Below are 17,601 nucleotides of genomic sequence, written 5' to 3'. Positions count from 1 at the left end.
CCCACAGCTGGAGCACCCAGTTGAGGGGCTCCCAACAACAGAGCACCATGCACCTGGGTGTGGGAAACCCCCAGGGCCAGAGGATCACCCCCCTGGTGATCTCCCAGCACAAAGGGTGTGCGAAACCCCTGGGGCAGGAGAAATAGCTGCAGAAACCTCACCAGAGGTTTCCCGCACACTGGCGCCCCAGGGAACATAGCAGCTGTGATCCCAAGGGGTTTAACATACTCCTGAGTCCTAGGGGTCATGACTGCCTCAATCCCTAGGGCAGTTTATGTTGGGCATCATGAACCTGTTACGGTGGGAGAAAACACAGAGAAGACCCTACTACACATGCAAATTAAAGCGCAATAGCAACAAGATACCAGATTAATACAGATTTTTGAGGCCTAACTTTATAGCTGGTTGGAGCTTTTTGTTGTGTGATAGACACTGCACATGTAGCTGGCTTCCAGGTTAGCCACTTTCTACCTGCACATGCAGGCCCTACATTATACTTACAAAATGAATATTTTATATAAACACTGGTTACTTATTATTCCAGCAGACATGAAAAGTTATTTACAAAACTGCATGTAGCTTTCTTGGCAATATAACAACAATAAAGTGAGACAAGTTCATTCCCCCTCTAGAACTGGCTATCTTTCCCCCCCACTAACTTTTTTTTAACCCATTCCAAATTCAGCCAGAATCCATTAAGCCGACTAACTAGGAAGGTACTCAACTCTTGATCTTTTTCTTTAAAGAGTTTCACTCTTTCAATGAAGGTTTTGGGTTTTTTTTTGATTTGACAAAAGACTGCCTATTTCACTATAGCTTCCACATCTTACTGGCTGCAGAAATTCAAAAAGGTATGGGATTATTTCTCTCAGGGACATGTCTTCAAAAAGGCAAAGGTATTATTAAGTTTAAAGGGCAGAGTTTAATTATTTCTTCTTGCCCTTAGGGACTTTATACTCTACTTTTTTTTCCTCCCTCTCTTGGCACGGCAGATAATAATACATGTGTCTTTCCATGACTCGTGTATCTTGTGCTGTGTTTGTAGACATCACATCAAAAAAAACCTTTTTTCCTTGTGAAATGTGCACAGTTCATAGGCATATCTATCTATGAAACATTACAATGTCATTTTACATATTTGCTTTTCAAAGTAAAATCTGCCTTCACTTTAATATTTTATTGAGCAAAAGGTCTTTTTTTATTCCTGAAGAGTTCTGCATTTGGGAAATATTCTACGCAGTCTTGGAAAGATTCTGAATAACAAATATAATGCATACAGATCAGAAGGCAAGGTGTCCATGTGACAGAAATGGGTAAACCCCTTATACTGAAGGCACAAATATGGCATAGTCCCCACAAAGCCTGCAGTCCATGAAAGTTTACCATTGAAAAGGCATTCAAAAGGGAAGAAGATAAGAAGGACTTCTAACTCCCATTTCACTTCCACTTAATTTGGAAATTTTCCCAGCTTGTATAACATAATGAGAATGTAATAGAAAACTCAATACTCTAAATATTCCGATTTCATTTGTTTTGTTACAAGCCATATTTTTAACATGCATCTGTTTTGCATTTTAATTTGTCTGAAAGGTATGAAAACTCAAAACACAATATTACATCTTTATTTTCACATTGCTTCATCACATCACATTTGTTTAACTACTAAGTTATAAACTGACTAGATAAAACATCATTCCCAGGCTCTATAATTTTGTCATGCATTTTTTTCTATGTTGTTTACTACAGATTTTATGCAGCAACACTACTCCTAACTAGTTTTCAAGACCAAATTCTAGGCATCTGTAACTTGCTATAAAAAGTAATTAAAGTTCAGAGAGACAGGACTTTACTGCCAGCTGCAGGTGCTCAGCATTCCTCAAGATTAATCTCCAAGATGGATTCAATATGCAGGATGTCTTCCTTATCTAAAGGACAGGACAGACATTTAATAAGGAAAGGGTCTTTTAGATTTGCAGTACTATGGCGTTATCTGTAGAGGTGGCGTATAGGAGATTTTTTGTTTGGGAATTTTGCTTCCCCTTTCAATTCTGGAAAACAGTCTGTTTAAGCTTTACCGTAGTCAAAACTGGCAATTTGGTCCTTCTTTTAAAAAAAAATATAGGAAATGCAGTTTGTGCAACTGTAGCTACATATTCAAGAACTTCAATTAATTGAATAAAACTTTTTCCTCTTACAAAAAAAGTTTACCAGAGAAGAAAAAAGAGATAGGTCATTTAAATAGGATAAGACGTATTCTACATTAACCATTTTTCAAATATATCCAGAAAGAAATGAAGCAATACGTTTAAACATCTTACTGTATTGAAGCACAGCTGGTACCTGGGCCAACACATGCATGTACATACACACTTTGAGATGACTGACCCAAACAAAAAATAAGAGATAAAAAACAATAATGCCTCAGCTTCTTGCAGCTGCCAGTGTAACTGCAGTTTCCAAATCCCTGCTGTGCATACTCTAGCAATAAGCCCTTTGAAGATGACTATGCTTTGAGAGAAAGCTTTAAACCTATTCAGATGTGGCATTTACAAAGGAAAGGTGTTTTTTTCAATTGTAGAATTTTGGTACGGAAGTCTTTAAAACTTCAAAAAAAGTTCTAAATGGAAAAAAAAAAAAAGTTAAAAATCAGGTATTTTTATCCAAGTAAGAGACAAATTGGAAGACTATACAGGTATGAGTCTAAACATCAGCCTATTTTGACCATAAACTTTATAAACCTTGCTTTATATAAGCAAGTAAATTCAAATTAGGAGGCAAAAAGATTCCAAAAGGATAAAAGCAAACTATATTAATCACAGAGCTGCATGATATGAGAGAGAGACTTGAGCTTCTTTCCCAAGACCTGTAAGATGAATTATTTTCAAAGTCTGCACTAAACAATTATAGCGCATGGGAGTTTACAGGCGCATAAAGTTTTTTACTCTACCCTAAACAGTTGACAAAAATGCAGACGACCAAGGCACCAATTATGCCATGAATTCATAATTAGAAGATTGCCTTTATAAGGGTGGAAGAAATACCTGAAGTGTATTCTGTAGGCTCTGAGAAGAAGTGTCCCATACACTAAGGAAGGATCATAATGTAATTAACTAGAGTTAACATTCTAGAAAACAAGTAACGTAAAAGCAAAAATAACGCCAAGATATTCTTTTTTCAGCCACCATTACCACTTGGCAACGCGTTAAACAATTTTAATGCTAAAACATTAAAAGCAAATGTAATGCAGTTCCCTCTAGATACACCTATGATTTCAGGGGTTCTCCATTCAAGTTGTATGCTCCTGTATACATTATATTAATGAAATATAAAAATTGGTGATTTCAAACCATTGAAAAGTTGGAAAAATATAAAATTCATACAGCCTGCCACCAATCCAACCATAGAGTGGGACCCAGCCCCTCACCACCAACTGGTAGGGTGGGATGGGGTTACATGACAGGCAGGCCTCATAGCCAACCAGTAGTGAGAGGTGGGGATGCCCAGAGCCCTTCAAGTAAGCAGCCCTCCCCCTTCCATCTTTCCAGCCACACGAGGCTGCTGGAGCACACTCAGGACTGCTGGCTCCCTCTGATAAGCCAGCATTTTCTTTTCCATTTTTATTTTTCCATGGATTTTGTGGGCATTGCCTGGATTTCACAGGCAATGCCAGATTTCACGGAATCCAAGAAATCCGTGAAATTGAGAATTTGGTAGAGCGTTATGTATCAAAGTAAATTACATGCTCAGCTTAGTCTTCTGAGCCTTTTGCGTTCTTCGATTCCTGTTACTCGTACAGAATTGGTTCAACCAATCAACTACAGAATGGTCTCTTCGAAACTTTCTTCTCTTGTCAAACTCCTGCTGCTGCTCTCCTGGCTTTGTGCCTAATTCTCATTTCCTGAGGCTCTTCACCACTCCCAGGAAATTTAGCTAGTGCTCTCTCCTACCCAAAGCACTTCTCCCAGATCTCCAGCCCCCTGCCTGAGCTGAAATCTCAACAGGCATACCTCATTTCTGCCACTCTCTTGTCTCTCAGCTTATTCCCTCTGGTATACAGGTCTCCTACTCGAATTGCTGTCTAATATTATGCATAAACTATGCATCCTCCCTTGACTTATCAAACAATCAACCAGATAAGCAGAAAGGGCCCAGTCTCTCTTAAAGGGGTCCAACTCCTTTGAGATGATGGCACGTTTGCCTTCCTCTAAGGTTAGTTTATTATCATTATTATTATTATTACTTCTAATATTATTATTTTGTGCCTATGTTCGGATCTGCAAATTCAGTATCATTTCAACATGTTAAATATATACTTTTAATTGCATTTAACCCTATAGCATACGATAACCTTATATATGCCTAATTTTAAGTTAGGTAACTTTATTTCTGTAACACACAAAAATGTACAAGCAATTTTATACTGCAAAGTGTATTCTACTCTTCATGTTGCTGGGTATCTTATATGTATTGCAAAATATTGTTTCGTACTGCAGAGTGCATATTTAGTTTAAATATGACCGTGTTTAATATGGTGTCTGCTTGGCTGTATCTTGTCTGTTTGTTAAACTGAAAAGAAGCACGCTGTCTGAACAAGGCAGGCAGGAAAGTCCCTTTGTTTAGGACCCGCCCTGCTGTGTACTGAAAACAAGAAATTGGTTTCAGTCCCATGCAGCAGGGCAGACCAGGCCCCTAGCCTGACTGGCTAGATTGGGCAGTGTTCTTTTAAATTCAAAGGTTAAGAAAGGTGCATGGAAGCAGAGCAGGCCTGGGGTGATGTCCTGCCAAGTCTCCTCCCAACCTCAGCTCCAACACAGGAAGCGGGTTGGGGCTGGGGCTAGGAGAACCCTAGAGAGGCACCCCCAGCCAGAGGAGCCAACATGAAGAGAGAACTCTCAAGTAAATGGAGAGAGTCTCTGTGTCTGCGACTCCTCTTCTCTCCTCCCCCACCCCCCCTTTCCTTTCCTGGGTTTTGGGTAGGATAATACCATGGGGGTATTAATCCCTGGAGCAAACTGTCAGAATTAGATAGAGCCTGGTCCTTTTTTTTTTTTTTTTTGCATTTGCAGTTTCTGTGTCTCAGCCAAATTCTGTGGGTGAGACCCACTATATTTCTGGCTGTGGGGCAAATAAACCTGGCCCTCTGAGTTTGTTTTGTAGCTTTTCTGCCCCAGCAGTGCTGTGTGATTGAGACTGTTTTGGGGGTGCAGTATGCTGACTAAAGACACAAACACCCTCTCTCAGCTACCATGTGGAAGAGGAAATTGGTGCCCTATAGCTTCCCAGGGAGCAATTAGGGGCCCCTTGCATCACAGAAGGACCTACGGTCACTAGCAGTTCACCAAGCCACAGCAAAACCAAGGGGCAGCTCATAGGACTCACCAGTGTGGGCCCTCCTGTCCCGTCTGTTGTCACGTGGCAGGTACAGGGGTGCCAGGCCCCAAAACTAACCCTTTGGGTATGCCCCCAAGTCCTGGACTGCCTGGGCACAGGTAAAGTCTCCCCAGAAAGGGCACGACCTATAAACTATACCTTGCAGTTGACAGTGTTTTCAAACTACATTTGGTGTTTCCCTTTGTTTTCCATACCTTGGTTTTCTGTAATACATCTGCCCTTTCTGTTTGCATTTCTTGTGAAGAGGGCATTTAGTTTATGTGGGACAACCCAGCCAAATTCAATCCCAGATTTCTCAGTGGGGGCTCGAGCCACAGCAAAAACTTATTAGGTACCCCAAAATTTGAACCTGGCCATTGGTGCTGCTGACTAGTGCCTGGCAGAAGGGTTACATTTCATTTTCTTTCCCAACAAGTACAAACTGAATTCAAATAAAAACTTTGCCAAGTTTCTACCAACTTTAGTTACCACAGACAATGAACTCTGGTTTTACTGAATGAGTTTGGCATACAGAAGAAACTTACTAGGGGAGGTAATCAAACAAAGAGAATGTGCAGCAAAAAAAAAAAAAAGAGAGGACAAAAATCTAACCTCTGATACAACAAGACTTAAAGGATTTTTCTCTCAAAATTCTACACATTTTAAAAACACTTAATTTCAGTGTGTGTCTATAAATAAAGAGATGAAGCTGCAAGAGGAATATTATAACTCCAGTGCTGCAGGCAAAAACTAAAAAGCAGGTCCAGGAGAATGATTTCATTATAAAAAGGCAAATGTGACTGCTTATTTTTTAATTTAAATTTACCATTTGCCTACCCTATGATGACTTGTCACATGGGAATATCACATTTTTAAGGTTAGCTGTTTGAGTCATTAAAAAGGTATTTCCATTCTCGTCACCAATTCACTTTCAGGTAAACGGATTTCATTCAAACTTTGCAATAAAAATTTACCTTTCAGTTGTGACCAAGCAGGATAAGTTTCGGCCCAAAGTAGTATTTGAAAAAGTTGAGGTTGAGAACAGAAAAATATACATAAAAGTTGTTATCTTAAAAGTGTAGATTTTTACTACCAGTATAATGTGCAATATAGCAGAGTTATGGCTATTGGGGGAGCCATACTTTTGAATTTCCTGACTTCTGTGAGCTTAGAGTGTGAGCTGTAATGTTTCAATATCGTAGTTAAATGCAGTAAAAAGGAAAAGGAATTACGAAGAAAAAAAAAAAAGATGTTGGTTAAGTATTTATAACACAGACAAAGGCATTATTTTCCACCGAGATTACCTCTTAAATCCCAATGGCAATAGTTTTAACAATCGAGTAACAACAGTAATTGTAGCCATTAAAACAGAGATTAGACAAAAAAACAAACCCTATCATCCCTCTGTCTGCCAACCTAAACCTTGTTCCATCCCCTCTCTAGCTGTCTTGAAAGAAAAAAAAAATGGTATCTAGATAGCTGCTATTATTTAGGCCACTGACAAATGTGAAGGTACGATGGGGTCTGATGCACAATCCCAACAGTTGCACCTCTTGCATGGCAGAAGGTATGACTGAGATCAAGCATCAGATCCCATCACACCATACTGTGGGTGCAGGACGAACCTGGGGTCATGATCCTGGGCTCCCCATGCACCAGTGAGTCTCGCTGCTCTGGCGCAGATAAAAGCTCCAAGCCACCAGATTACATGGTGCCCCTCCACAGCGGGGAGCTCCGAACACTGATGGGGATCTCAGCTGGGGGAGCTCAAGGTGATCCCCCATCTAGGACCCCCGATCAACTAACCAATGCTCCCAGCCTCCAGGCCATGTGGAAGTGTGCTCTGGAGGATGGAAGCACCGGCCACATGTTCAATTAAAGGCATGACAGGAACCAGAGACAAAGTTTTTAAATATATTTTTGTAATAACTTATTCCTGGTTTTATCACACCATCAATTTAATGACTGTGTGGCCAGGTCACTATTTAAGATCTGTGCACCCATTTGGCCTCACGGAGACACTCTCTTGCTGCTTTGGAGTGTGCACCCAGTGATGGCCACAGGGTGTGTTCTGGCGACCTTGACGTTGGGTCATGTTCACCCTGAAGGAGGCCCCAATACTTCCTGCCACGACTTGGTCTTTTCCTTCAGTGCTGAGGCTCCTTCTCATCGCTCCATGAGGACCAGGAGCTGCCCTTAGTGGGCGTTCTTGGGGCTCCACCTCCCCTTCACCCTGGTCATGTGCCAACCCTCAGGATGGCCAGATGTTGGATCACCGGATCGCCCTTCTGATGTCTTCCCCTGGCTCCTTTTCTCCTCACCCATCACCCGGCCTCTTTCTGTGCGAGACTACCATGGGACGTCAGACTGTCCTGGCCAAAGCACCGGATCTTCCTTCCCTATAATGTTACCTCCTGTGCTGCTCTAGCTCGTCCTGGCCTGTGGAGGTTGCCCTTGGCCCCTTTCCCTTCATCAGGGCCCTGCAAAAACGCAAAACAATTTAAGAAAGAAAAAGGAACAGTTGGGGTGCGAGGCCTCAACCTGACCCACTCGCAGGTCTGGCATCTGCGGCTCCAAGGTTCCTCAACACCGTCCTCCTTGGCTCAGCTGCACTGCTGGGCCAGCATAATGCCCCCTTCAATAAATCCTGGATCCCTCCATCGGGTCCCTGTCTGTCTCCTTCCTGAGCTGTCGACACAGCCTGTGTGCAGCCCAGAGAGCAGCCTCACTTTCTGGTCCCTGCTCACTCCATTTCCCCACTGCCACCTTTTAAATCAGCTGGGCAGTGATTTTTGATGATGATACCATCGGCCGGTGCCATTCCCAGCCAGCAATAAAAGCAGCTAATGAACCACATGGTGGTTCATCTTGGCGTAGCCCATCCAGCTCTGTTTTTCCTAAAAAAGTAAGTACGCCCTGCCTTCAGGGCTTTTCTCTTTCTTCTCTAGGTGGGTCAGTCCTGCCTCAGGTCCTGCCATGGGAGGGTGCTCCAGGGCCTCCGCTTGTCTCTCCCTGGAACAATGCGATTAACCAGTGTGGAAAAGACTTACCAGAGGAGACGGGGAGGCAGAAGGATGCCGTGCCAAAAGCCAAACACAGCAAAAGTGAAATTGCAGCACACAGAGCCACCGTGGCAGAAAAATCAAAAGGAAAAAACAATGGCCGAGCAGCAAGGAGCCGGGAATGGCTCCCGCATCTGCACTGGCATGCTTATAAGAGCATGCCAGGGCTGACTGATCGGCCAGACATCCGGGGCCAGGATAAAAGACCCAACGGTAAACAGGCCAGGGGGACCGGAAGTGGAGTCCCCAACCGGCCTGGAGGGGCCAGAACTTGTGAGCTGTCCCACCAAGGGGACCTGGTGGATACCCCAGGAAGGGGTCACCATGAGAACGCAGGTCCAGAGAGGGCCCAAGGATCTAATTACAGGATCGACGTGGACTGAAGGCGGCACCAGTGTTGACTGGAGCCTGGCAGGACCCAGCAGCAGCAGGATCTGGGCATGACTGCTAGCAGACAGATACCAAACCCGGGGGACTTAACAGTGTCAAAGCCGGACACCACATAGGCAGAGAGAAAGGCGGGGGACATAAGAGATGCTCAGCATAGAAAAGTCATCACTAGCCTCCGGCCATAAGATTCTGAAAGACCAAGTGTCATGAAGAATCAGAACATTAACCTCGATGACACAAGTGACAACGGTGTGGTTGGCGTTAGGCAGGGTGTAGGCAGAGCCCCACAAAGGAGGAACAGTGGGAACAACCAAGGGAAGGTACCCGGGGAGGTGAGAACAAATATTGGCCTCCCAATCATAATCAAAGACTTGGCAGGAAAGGTCCCTGGGGAACCGACCTAAAGTCATCCCAATAATCAAGTTGCTCAGCCTGAAGAGCCATGGTGAGAAGAACCTACACACATGATGCTTGTGGGGAAAGACACCAGAGATTCACAGCCAGTTAATCACATCTTAAGTGTAACATGCATCAGTGGCCCTAGATTAATACTATGTCTCAGCCATTTCCAATTACCTAGTAATCAAATATCTAGTACAGGTTTTAATCTGAAAACTTCTATCACCAGAGAAGTTCCCATGAGAGGAAGCAAACACTGGACGTTGTAGGTATGATAAAGTGTTAATATTTCAGTATTTCTAAATTCCAAGCACTTACATTTATCGTTATTATCATTTCCAAATTGGAGAGTAACTTATTGTGAGGGCGCCGGGACCACAGGGGACCGGGCCCGAGAAAGGAAGCCCGGGTTTCCGCCCAGCTTCCGGGACCCGACCCGGAAGTCTGGTCGGGACTTTGAAGTCTCCCGGAACCTAAACCGGGCCGGCGTGGGGCCGGCCCGGGGAAATAAAAGGAGCACCCCTACCCCGTGCAGAGACGGACGGAGGCTCCGCCAGGAGCCAGACCCAGGAGCAGCAGAGCTGGGAGCAGCGTGGGAGGCGCAGATGACGGCGTAAGCTTCGGGAGCGGCGGAGCCGGGAGCGGCGCGAGAGACGCCGACGGCAGCGGAGCCAGCGCCGGCAGCTTCAGGAGCAGCGGAGCCGGGAGCAGCGCGAGAGGCGCAGACTGCGGCGGAGCCGGCGGCGGCGGTACCGGGAGCAGCGAAGCCGAGAGGCGCGGAACCGGTAAGCGCGATACCGGGAGCAACAAAGCCGAGAGGCGCGGAATCAGTAAGCGTGGAACCGGGAGCAGCGGAGCCGGCGCCAACAGGGCGTGCAGCAACGGGACCGGGAGCCACGCGGCGAACCCCGGCGGCAGCAGAGGGGACCACAGTGGAGCCAGGAGCAGCGAGGCGTCCCGTCAAGCCACAGGTAGCACAGGGACCGGTGGCGGTTCCGACGCAGGGTCTCGAAAAGGGAACCTCGGCTGGAGGGATTCTCCTCCGGCGAATGGTGGCCGGTTGGTCACGGAGGAGGACCCGCGGGCAGGGCGGCGGACTTCGTAGCCACCCCCGGGTCTAGAGACTCAGGCCCGTTAGGGCCGGAAAAATCCGGACTCTAGGAGCCCCAGTATCAGGGACACTAGGTACTGGGGGGGACTCCGAGGCAGGCTCGTCAGTGGACGGGTATCCCGCCGGACTATTCCGTCAGTGGGGGCATCCCAGTGGGGCCCCCTAACCCGGAGGCTCGGGCGAGGGTGTAGGGGAGGAGGAGCCCTCAGGACCCCTGGACTTTGGAGTCGGGGTACCCTGTTACGTGGACCGTCAACTCACCACCCGGGTGAACCCCTTTTGTTTTCCATCAAGTCGTGGCAGGCGAGATTGGCGGCGACGCGGCGCATACCCCCTCCTCTCCAGGGGACATTCGGGGAATTGGGGATCTCACTTTCGAGTGACCTACCCCAACCCCCCACACTTATCTTGTTCCATTTTAGCATTCTAGCTTACCTTCCTCCTTTATGTGGACTTTGAAGAAGCTTTGCTCCTGATACTTCTGTCTACAGCCCAGAAGTACTTCACCATCCTTGGCCTAATTATTATAACCCATCTCTACAATAATAAAGCAACAGTTCCCCTGGTATTCTGGACTATCATGACATCTTTTGCCACAGTAGAGACAGCAAAAACTACTCTTACTAAAAGCAAAAATAGTCACCACTCAGACTAGTGCCACATAGATACATGGCTTGCAAAATTTACTCAACCACAGACAGAAGACAAAAACAAAAAGGTATCTCCTGGATGCAAGCCATGTTGGTCTAAGAAAGAGAGATATACAAAGCTCTTGGGTCAGAGTCAATACCTTTTATAATACCACCTAAACAACAGCAAAAGAAAAAAAAACTGGCTACTATTTAGTTGATCTAATAAAAGGCACCTCCTGCTCACTCTCACCTCTTTCACTTATTTGTTATGCCTACTTATTTTGCCTAAAACTTAGACTATAAAATCTTCAGAGTAGTTGCTGAAGTTAGCACCACATGTAATTGTTTTACTGTGATATCATTTAGACCCTGTCCCCCACTGTTCCAATCACTGTAAAAACAAACAAGAGCCCCTGAAAATCTACAGGGTGCAACACAATAAACACAATGACACCTTTATCCTTTGCAACCTCCAGGTGTTATAACAACACAGAAAGGGAACACCCAAGATCATCACAGAAGATTATCTGTATATACAGTAAAAGCTGTGTTAACAGGCATTTTACTAACCGTATACTTTATTAACAGGAATTTCCAATATCCCCAACACAAATCCTCACTTTAGCAACTGGAACCTTTGCCGAAGCTATCAGGTATTTCCACTATGTGGCACTATCTTCCATATAACTCACAAATCACCAGAATTTTTTGGTAACTGGCACCACCTACCCCAATCATGCCGGATAACAAAACGTTTACTGTGTATAAAAGGATTTAGAATTTTGAGGTATGGAAGTATTACCAATATTAGAGATTGGTCATCTGAGGTTCCTACTGGACCTCAATACTTTATAGATTAAGTCTCAAGTATTTGTACCAAAAAAATCAGACCTAATAAGCAGACACGCAAGACCTTTACACTTCACTCACTTACTTTACAGCCACAAGACCACAGAAGTTATCAACCACATTATAACAGACCCTGGAGTCAGTGAAAAATCTTTCAAATATTGTCAGGCTGTTATAAAAGAACAAACTTATTTCAACAGTACAAAGCCAAATGCTATTACATTCAATACTCACCAACTTAAAGCAATGTAGGACTTAAACATATTCATGAATTACATTTAGATTAGACCATCTAATCAGTTTTTCATTTTTATAAGGAAAAAATGAAATCTCATTACACTTCTCCTGAGAATGACAAAGCTGGATGTATGCTCTAATCTTGTTTTCAGAATCACTACAATGTACCTGCAATACACTAGCTACTCTACATAGTGCAATACTTCACCAAAAAAGCAGTTATGCTAAAAACAAAAGGTCTTATAAACTTGCTTCTAAAGGACTTTCTGGAGTTAAGAAAGTGAGAAAATTTCACAAGTTTAAATAGGCTATATAAAACATACTTTAAAAGAAAATTCCTTTAAATGTAATAGGCAATGGCAACTTTCTACCACAGGTTAAGAGCTAGGAAGTTAGTCTTCCATATTTAAAAATCTTCACTTTTGAAGAATGTATTATGGAAATAACATAAGAACGACTAAGTTTTTAAACAGGGACTCTTCTGGTTTTTAGCACATATGGTAGCTCAAATATGTACATAAAATGATACTGCATGTATACAAAATTATACCAAGAAGCTCCTATCCTATTTCCATTTTGTAGCTGTCCAAATAAAGACAGCTGTCTGCAAGCCAAGCAGCTCTGCTCATTTTCTCATTTGCAGGAATGAGCCAGGAGGGAATCTTTACAGCAGGAAAATGCACCTGCATATCACCTTTCCTGGCATCCCCCAGTGCTAGGTTTAATCTATGAATCCATCCTAGAAACAGATGGAATCAATTGGCCACGACCCCATACAGTCATCTTTTCAAAGATAGAAAAGTGGAAATTTGAGAACCTATAGCTTCAGAATTTTTTATATTTTATACTTAATCTTAAGATTAGAAGACAGGTATGCCAACCTTTTTATAACAGAAAATAACACCATTTTAAAATATGGGAATCAACACAGTACACTGGAAAAAGAAAAAGAACTTGACATACAAAATAAAAGAAACTGGCTTCTTAGAAGAAACTCAATTTCCTTTCTCTCGCTCCTCAGGTCATCGTAATCTAATTACAAAAGCAGTAAAAAGTACTTAACTGCCTACAGTAGACATATCATTCATTTCTCTCTTTTTGTGGTCCTGGTAGCCACACTAATAGTTGAAAAATAATATTTTTGCGTTTGCGCGCACACACAGATGCACGCGCCTGAATATTAACTGACTGACCGAGCAAGGGGACACTTGGTAAATATCAGGGAAGTATTTGGCCAATTTCTGCTCAAGAAGCACCTCTTTTCTTTGGGCACTAATAAAAATATTGACAATGAGAAAAGGTTAAAACAAAACCAAACAAAACAAAAAAAACAGCTTGAAAAACAGCAGGAAATAATCCATCTGAAAGAAAAAAAATTTCTCTGAAATAACAAAATGTAACCTGCAATGCTGAAAAAATACAAAAGGATCTGTTGCAGGGGTGTAGGTTTTAGCTGTGTTGATCTAAGGACATACAAGGGTTTTTAAACCCGAAAGCTTGCTAAAAACTGTTTTTCCAACTATTTAAGTCAGTCTAATAAAAGATATCAGATTCACCGAAAGAACCTTGTCTGCCAAAGGATCTGTTGGACATTTTGAAAATCATCCTTCTAAAATAAAACTTTAAAGTCCCCCCTACAAGTATTAAAGAAAATTTCTGTGATTCTGATTTATGAGCTCTAAACTAGTGCCTCCAAGCTACGTTTTATAATCAATATGCTAGTATGAGACAATTTGGAGGAAAAAAAAACAACTCTTCAACAGACATAGTAACGATATTCATGTAAGGATCTCCTGTGAAAACCTGTAAGATGACTCACTCTTACTATACTTTTCACAGCAAAGAGTCAACATACTCCAGGACAAATTATTTTAAGCATCAAAACCAAGCTCTCATACCCAGTGGCTCATTTTATTTAATTTCAACATTTATCAGATACAAAATGATGTCATCCCAAGGAAAATGCTAGAACTAAATTACCTTCTGGTGGAATGAATTATAGTAGAACTACAAAAATGAAAGATTTCAAAAAACTAAGTACTTGCTTCCACATGCATTTTTGCATTAGTTTTGGTATTTCACAAGAACTATGAAGATTGAGTTTAGAGGCAAGATGAAACCATCAAGATGATTTTAATCTATTTTTTATCCAAAAATTACTAAGTATTTCTAAAAAAGCTTACATGTTAGGTATAAGTAGTTATACAACTGCCTACAATGCAACATTTGTTCTGTATTCCTGAGGATGCTACATTTGCAAACCTGACTTTTAAAGAAGGGATTATTTCCTCTCAAACAGGTATTAAGTATACTATAAAAACAGATGTCTGTATCTTAAAGTCTGCTGTCTTTATATTCCTATTTCCCATATTTTTTTTAATCTCTTATATATTACTGAAATTTAACACACACTGAATTTTTAAAGGTCAAAAACTATAATCAATCTCTAATCAAAATGACGACTTTTTTCAACAAACTGAGAATTCTGCATTTGTTAATATGCTGTCAGAAAAGAAGGATAAGCCAGTGCTCTAGGTACTAGCCTAACTCATGGAGGACAAGGGTCTAATTCCCCTTGGGAAAATGTCAGTCACTCTGTTTCCTCCTCTTTAAAATGGAGATAGGAGATAGCAGTGAGTTCAGAAGCTAGCTAGATAGATAGCATTATAAAAATGTTGTGTTTCTTTAGGTGTATTTGTATTATGCTACTGTCCAAAAGAATTCTTTCCCCCGCTTCAATTATAGTTTAGCTTAAGTATACAGGATATTGGGGGTTTAACTGATTTAAAGCCTGTTTTGAATTTTCCAGAATGCAGAACTCTTTCCAAGAAGACATAAAAATGCCTTACTTTGCAAAAAATAAAACCACAGAGAGAGGTATTTAACAGAGACAACTACAGCTGCCTACAGCTGTTTAAAAAAAACAAAAAACAAAAAACCCAAACAACCAAACCACCATGCTTTACAAGAAGCAGCAGCACTTTAGTTCAACTTGGCTCTGCAGCACCTGTATAGATTAGGTGCTTCAGTGGGGCTCTTTGGTGCTTTTATCTAATAGCTGATTGAATCAGCAGTTAGATAAAAAAAGTGCCACAAAAGCCCCACTAAGGCACACGATCTATACAGACATTGGGCAAGCCAGGTCAAACTAATGCGATGCCTCTTCTGGCTTGTGCTAGGCTTGGCGCAGGAGTGCACCAAGTTTAATGTAAAGCATCATTTGTTTTTGTTTTTTAACGTCTGTAAGCAGCCAAAAGTTAGAGGAACAGGAGCTCAGATTCAGTAGCATTGAATTTCTTCCAAATGATGGCTTTTTACCCTTGTCCTGGTAAGTGAGGTTGCAGTTTAAAAACTCTCATTAGACAGTTTTCAGTGTTACAAATCTGCGGTAGGAAAGATCTTAAATCTTGCTGTCAGCAGAGAAGAGCACCAGCAGAAAAATGGTGAGTTTAGTTCTGTTATATCAAAAGACAACATACTCCCTAAACAAGTTTTGTATCTGTCATAGCAATTTCCAAATGGACACAGAAAGCCAATAAGCTCTTAGTAAGACAGAAACAGTGCTTGTACTAGTAGGACTCAAGGAGTCTCAGATTTATTTGAAAGTTATACCCCGTTTGTGATTAGATAACTTGTTATTGTAATAATGGAAGAACTGGATTTTCCATTCTTTTCTCTGTAGTTAAGAAGCTGAAACTGCCTATGCATAAGCTTTTATACACAGAAATCAATAGTCTTAAAAGCTCTGCCTGAGAAACAAGGTGTTATAAATTCCCTCCCACTCTCCACTCCATTTTCACAGAATATGGCAGTAACTTCAGGATCAGTAGAGATGCATTTACTGGATGTAAAAAGGTACTGGGAGACTGAGATGTCTCCCAATACCTTACTGCCTAAATGGCTATTGACAGAAATGGGCAGGCATCAAAATATTTCTTAGCTGAGTATAGAAGATGAAGGAATTAAAACCCTATTTTAAATTACTACGTTATGTTTGAGAACTGAATGAGACTTTTCTTCATGCTCTATCTTATCTTCTCAGGGGATTCTCAATAGACTCTAAGTCTGGCAGCCATATGTAAGCAATTAAAACATGAAATATAATTATTTCTCTAAAATAAAAGAATTGGCATTTCTACTTCCAAGGATTTCAGTATTACATATTACAAAGACAAAGACAAACTCAGTAGGCTCATCTACATGTGCCCGTATAGCACCGTTGTTACTACACCATCATTTAGTACTTCCTTTTGGAAGTACTAAAAAAGAAGTACTAAATGACGGTGCGGTAACAGTCCACACTGTGTGGTGCACGGCTTTTTTTTAGCCACTACGTTGCTGTAGTAACACACTATACTGACGGAGAGTATCATTATGGCAATGTAGCTGTGGCATCAGAGTTTTCACCCACCAATGCTACCCAGTATGCACCACTATGGAACAGGATCAGATAAACTCTTTGGTATCAAATAGTTCTTCTTAAAGTAAGAATGGAGAGAAAAAAAAGTTTGCTACTACTATTGTCTATTTAGGTGAAAAGGAGTTAAGTAAATTGAAGTGCTCTTCTCCCCAGAAGACTTATCGTATGTACTAAAAAACTTCTATAAGGAAGGAGAAAGTCAAAGATTCTTAATTATTTACAAAGTGTAAATTTGACTACAAAGCAAAAACTCAAAAACAGGAACTAAATTTTAGCATCAAATCTTGTTTTCTCAAAAGAATACATAGTACAGAAACTGACATGCAGTGGATGTATTCTTACCAAGCTTCAGGCAGCAAAAAGGAATACACATGCGGTGAGGTCGTCTCTGGAAAATTAGAGAGAATTGCCAGCCGATGTTGAAGCAAATCTGATCCATGGTATGTGAACAAAATTTCCAGGGCTCTCACATTGCTTTCCTAAACAGCAAATCATCAAATATTCTGTTTTATATTATGAAACACAGCCTAAGACTGATGTTGCTTAATAAGTACAAATGTTCAGAAAATAGTGAAATTCTGATTTCACTATGCATTTTTAAAGAAGGTGTGTGTAGGGAAATTGAAAGGTTTTCAATCGTCTGAAAGCTTGACAGAGTAGAGCAAAAAAAAAAAAAAAAAAAAAAAAAATTGCATTTTGCAATGAAACAAAGATAACCAGAAATAATCAATACCATATATTATTTCGTTTTAAAAATCTCTCATACCTTTTAACAGGAAAAAAAAATATGTCATAAATCTTGTGCATTGCTCTATATGGTACTGGGAATAATTATTGTAACAAAAATGGAACAATTTAAAATTTTCAATAAAATAATTATCAATACCCGAGCATAAGTTCTTGCAGAGAGCACAATATTCTGGTTGCGGAATTTCTTGAAGAATTCAGCATCATATCTCTGCTCAGCTGCATCAGGTCCTCGCAGAATTTCCTTTAAAGAAAGGAAGTTTTAATGAAAAGTAATCTGAAAAAAGGATAAAATGTAATATTGAAATTGTTGCATTTTCAGGCAACTGAACAACTATATTAGCCAAAACTATTAATTGTTGTTAATTTCCCCCCAATTCATCC

At 41.5% G+C, this 17,601-nt stretch overlaps 1 protein-coding gene across 5 annotated transcripts in view; it reads right to left on the bottom strand.

The window, feature by feature from the left end:
• NBAS (NBAS subunit of NRZ tethering complex) overlaps window positions 1–17,601 on the bottom strand; it is a 378,957-nt gene that overhangs the window by 272,086 nt on the left and 89,270 nt on the right. For all 5 annotated transcript variants that reach the window (XM_090031852.1, XM_090031878.1, XM_090031881.1 and 2 more), the window contains exons 20-21: window positions 17,357–17,461; window positions 16,813–16,949 (exon numbers count right to left, since the gene is read on the bottom strand). In XM_090031852.1, coding sequence (XP_089887978.1) covers window positions 16,813–16,949; window positions 17,357–17,461 — 242 coding nt within the window. The remainder of the gene's footprint in view (window positions 1–16,812; window positions 16,950–17,356; window positions 17,462–17,601) is intronic.

This window comes from Crocodylus siamensis, chromosome 1, assembly GCF_052110815.1.
Source record: "Crocodylus siamensis isolate JL-2025a chromosome 1, ASM5211081v1, whole genome shotgun sequence".
Lineage (NCBI taxonomy): Eukaryota > Metazoa > Chordata > Crocodylia > Crocodylidae > Crocodylus > Crocodylus siamensis.
Note: the sequence above shows the minus strand (reverse complement) of the source record. Positions and strands in the feature narration are given on the sequence as shown.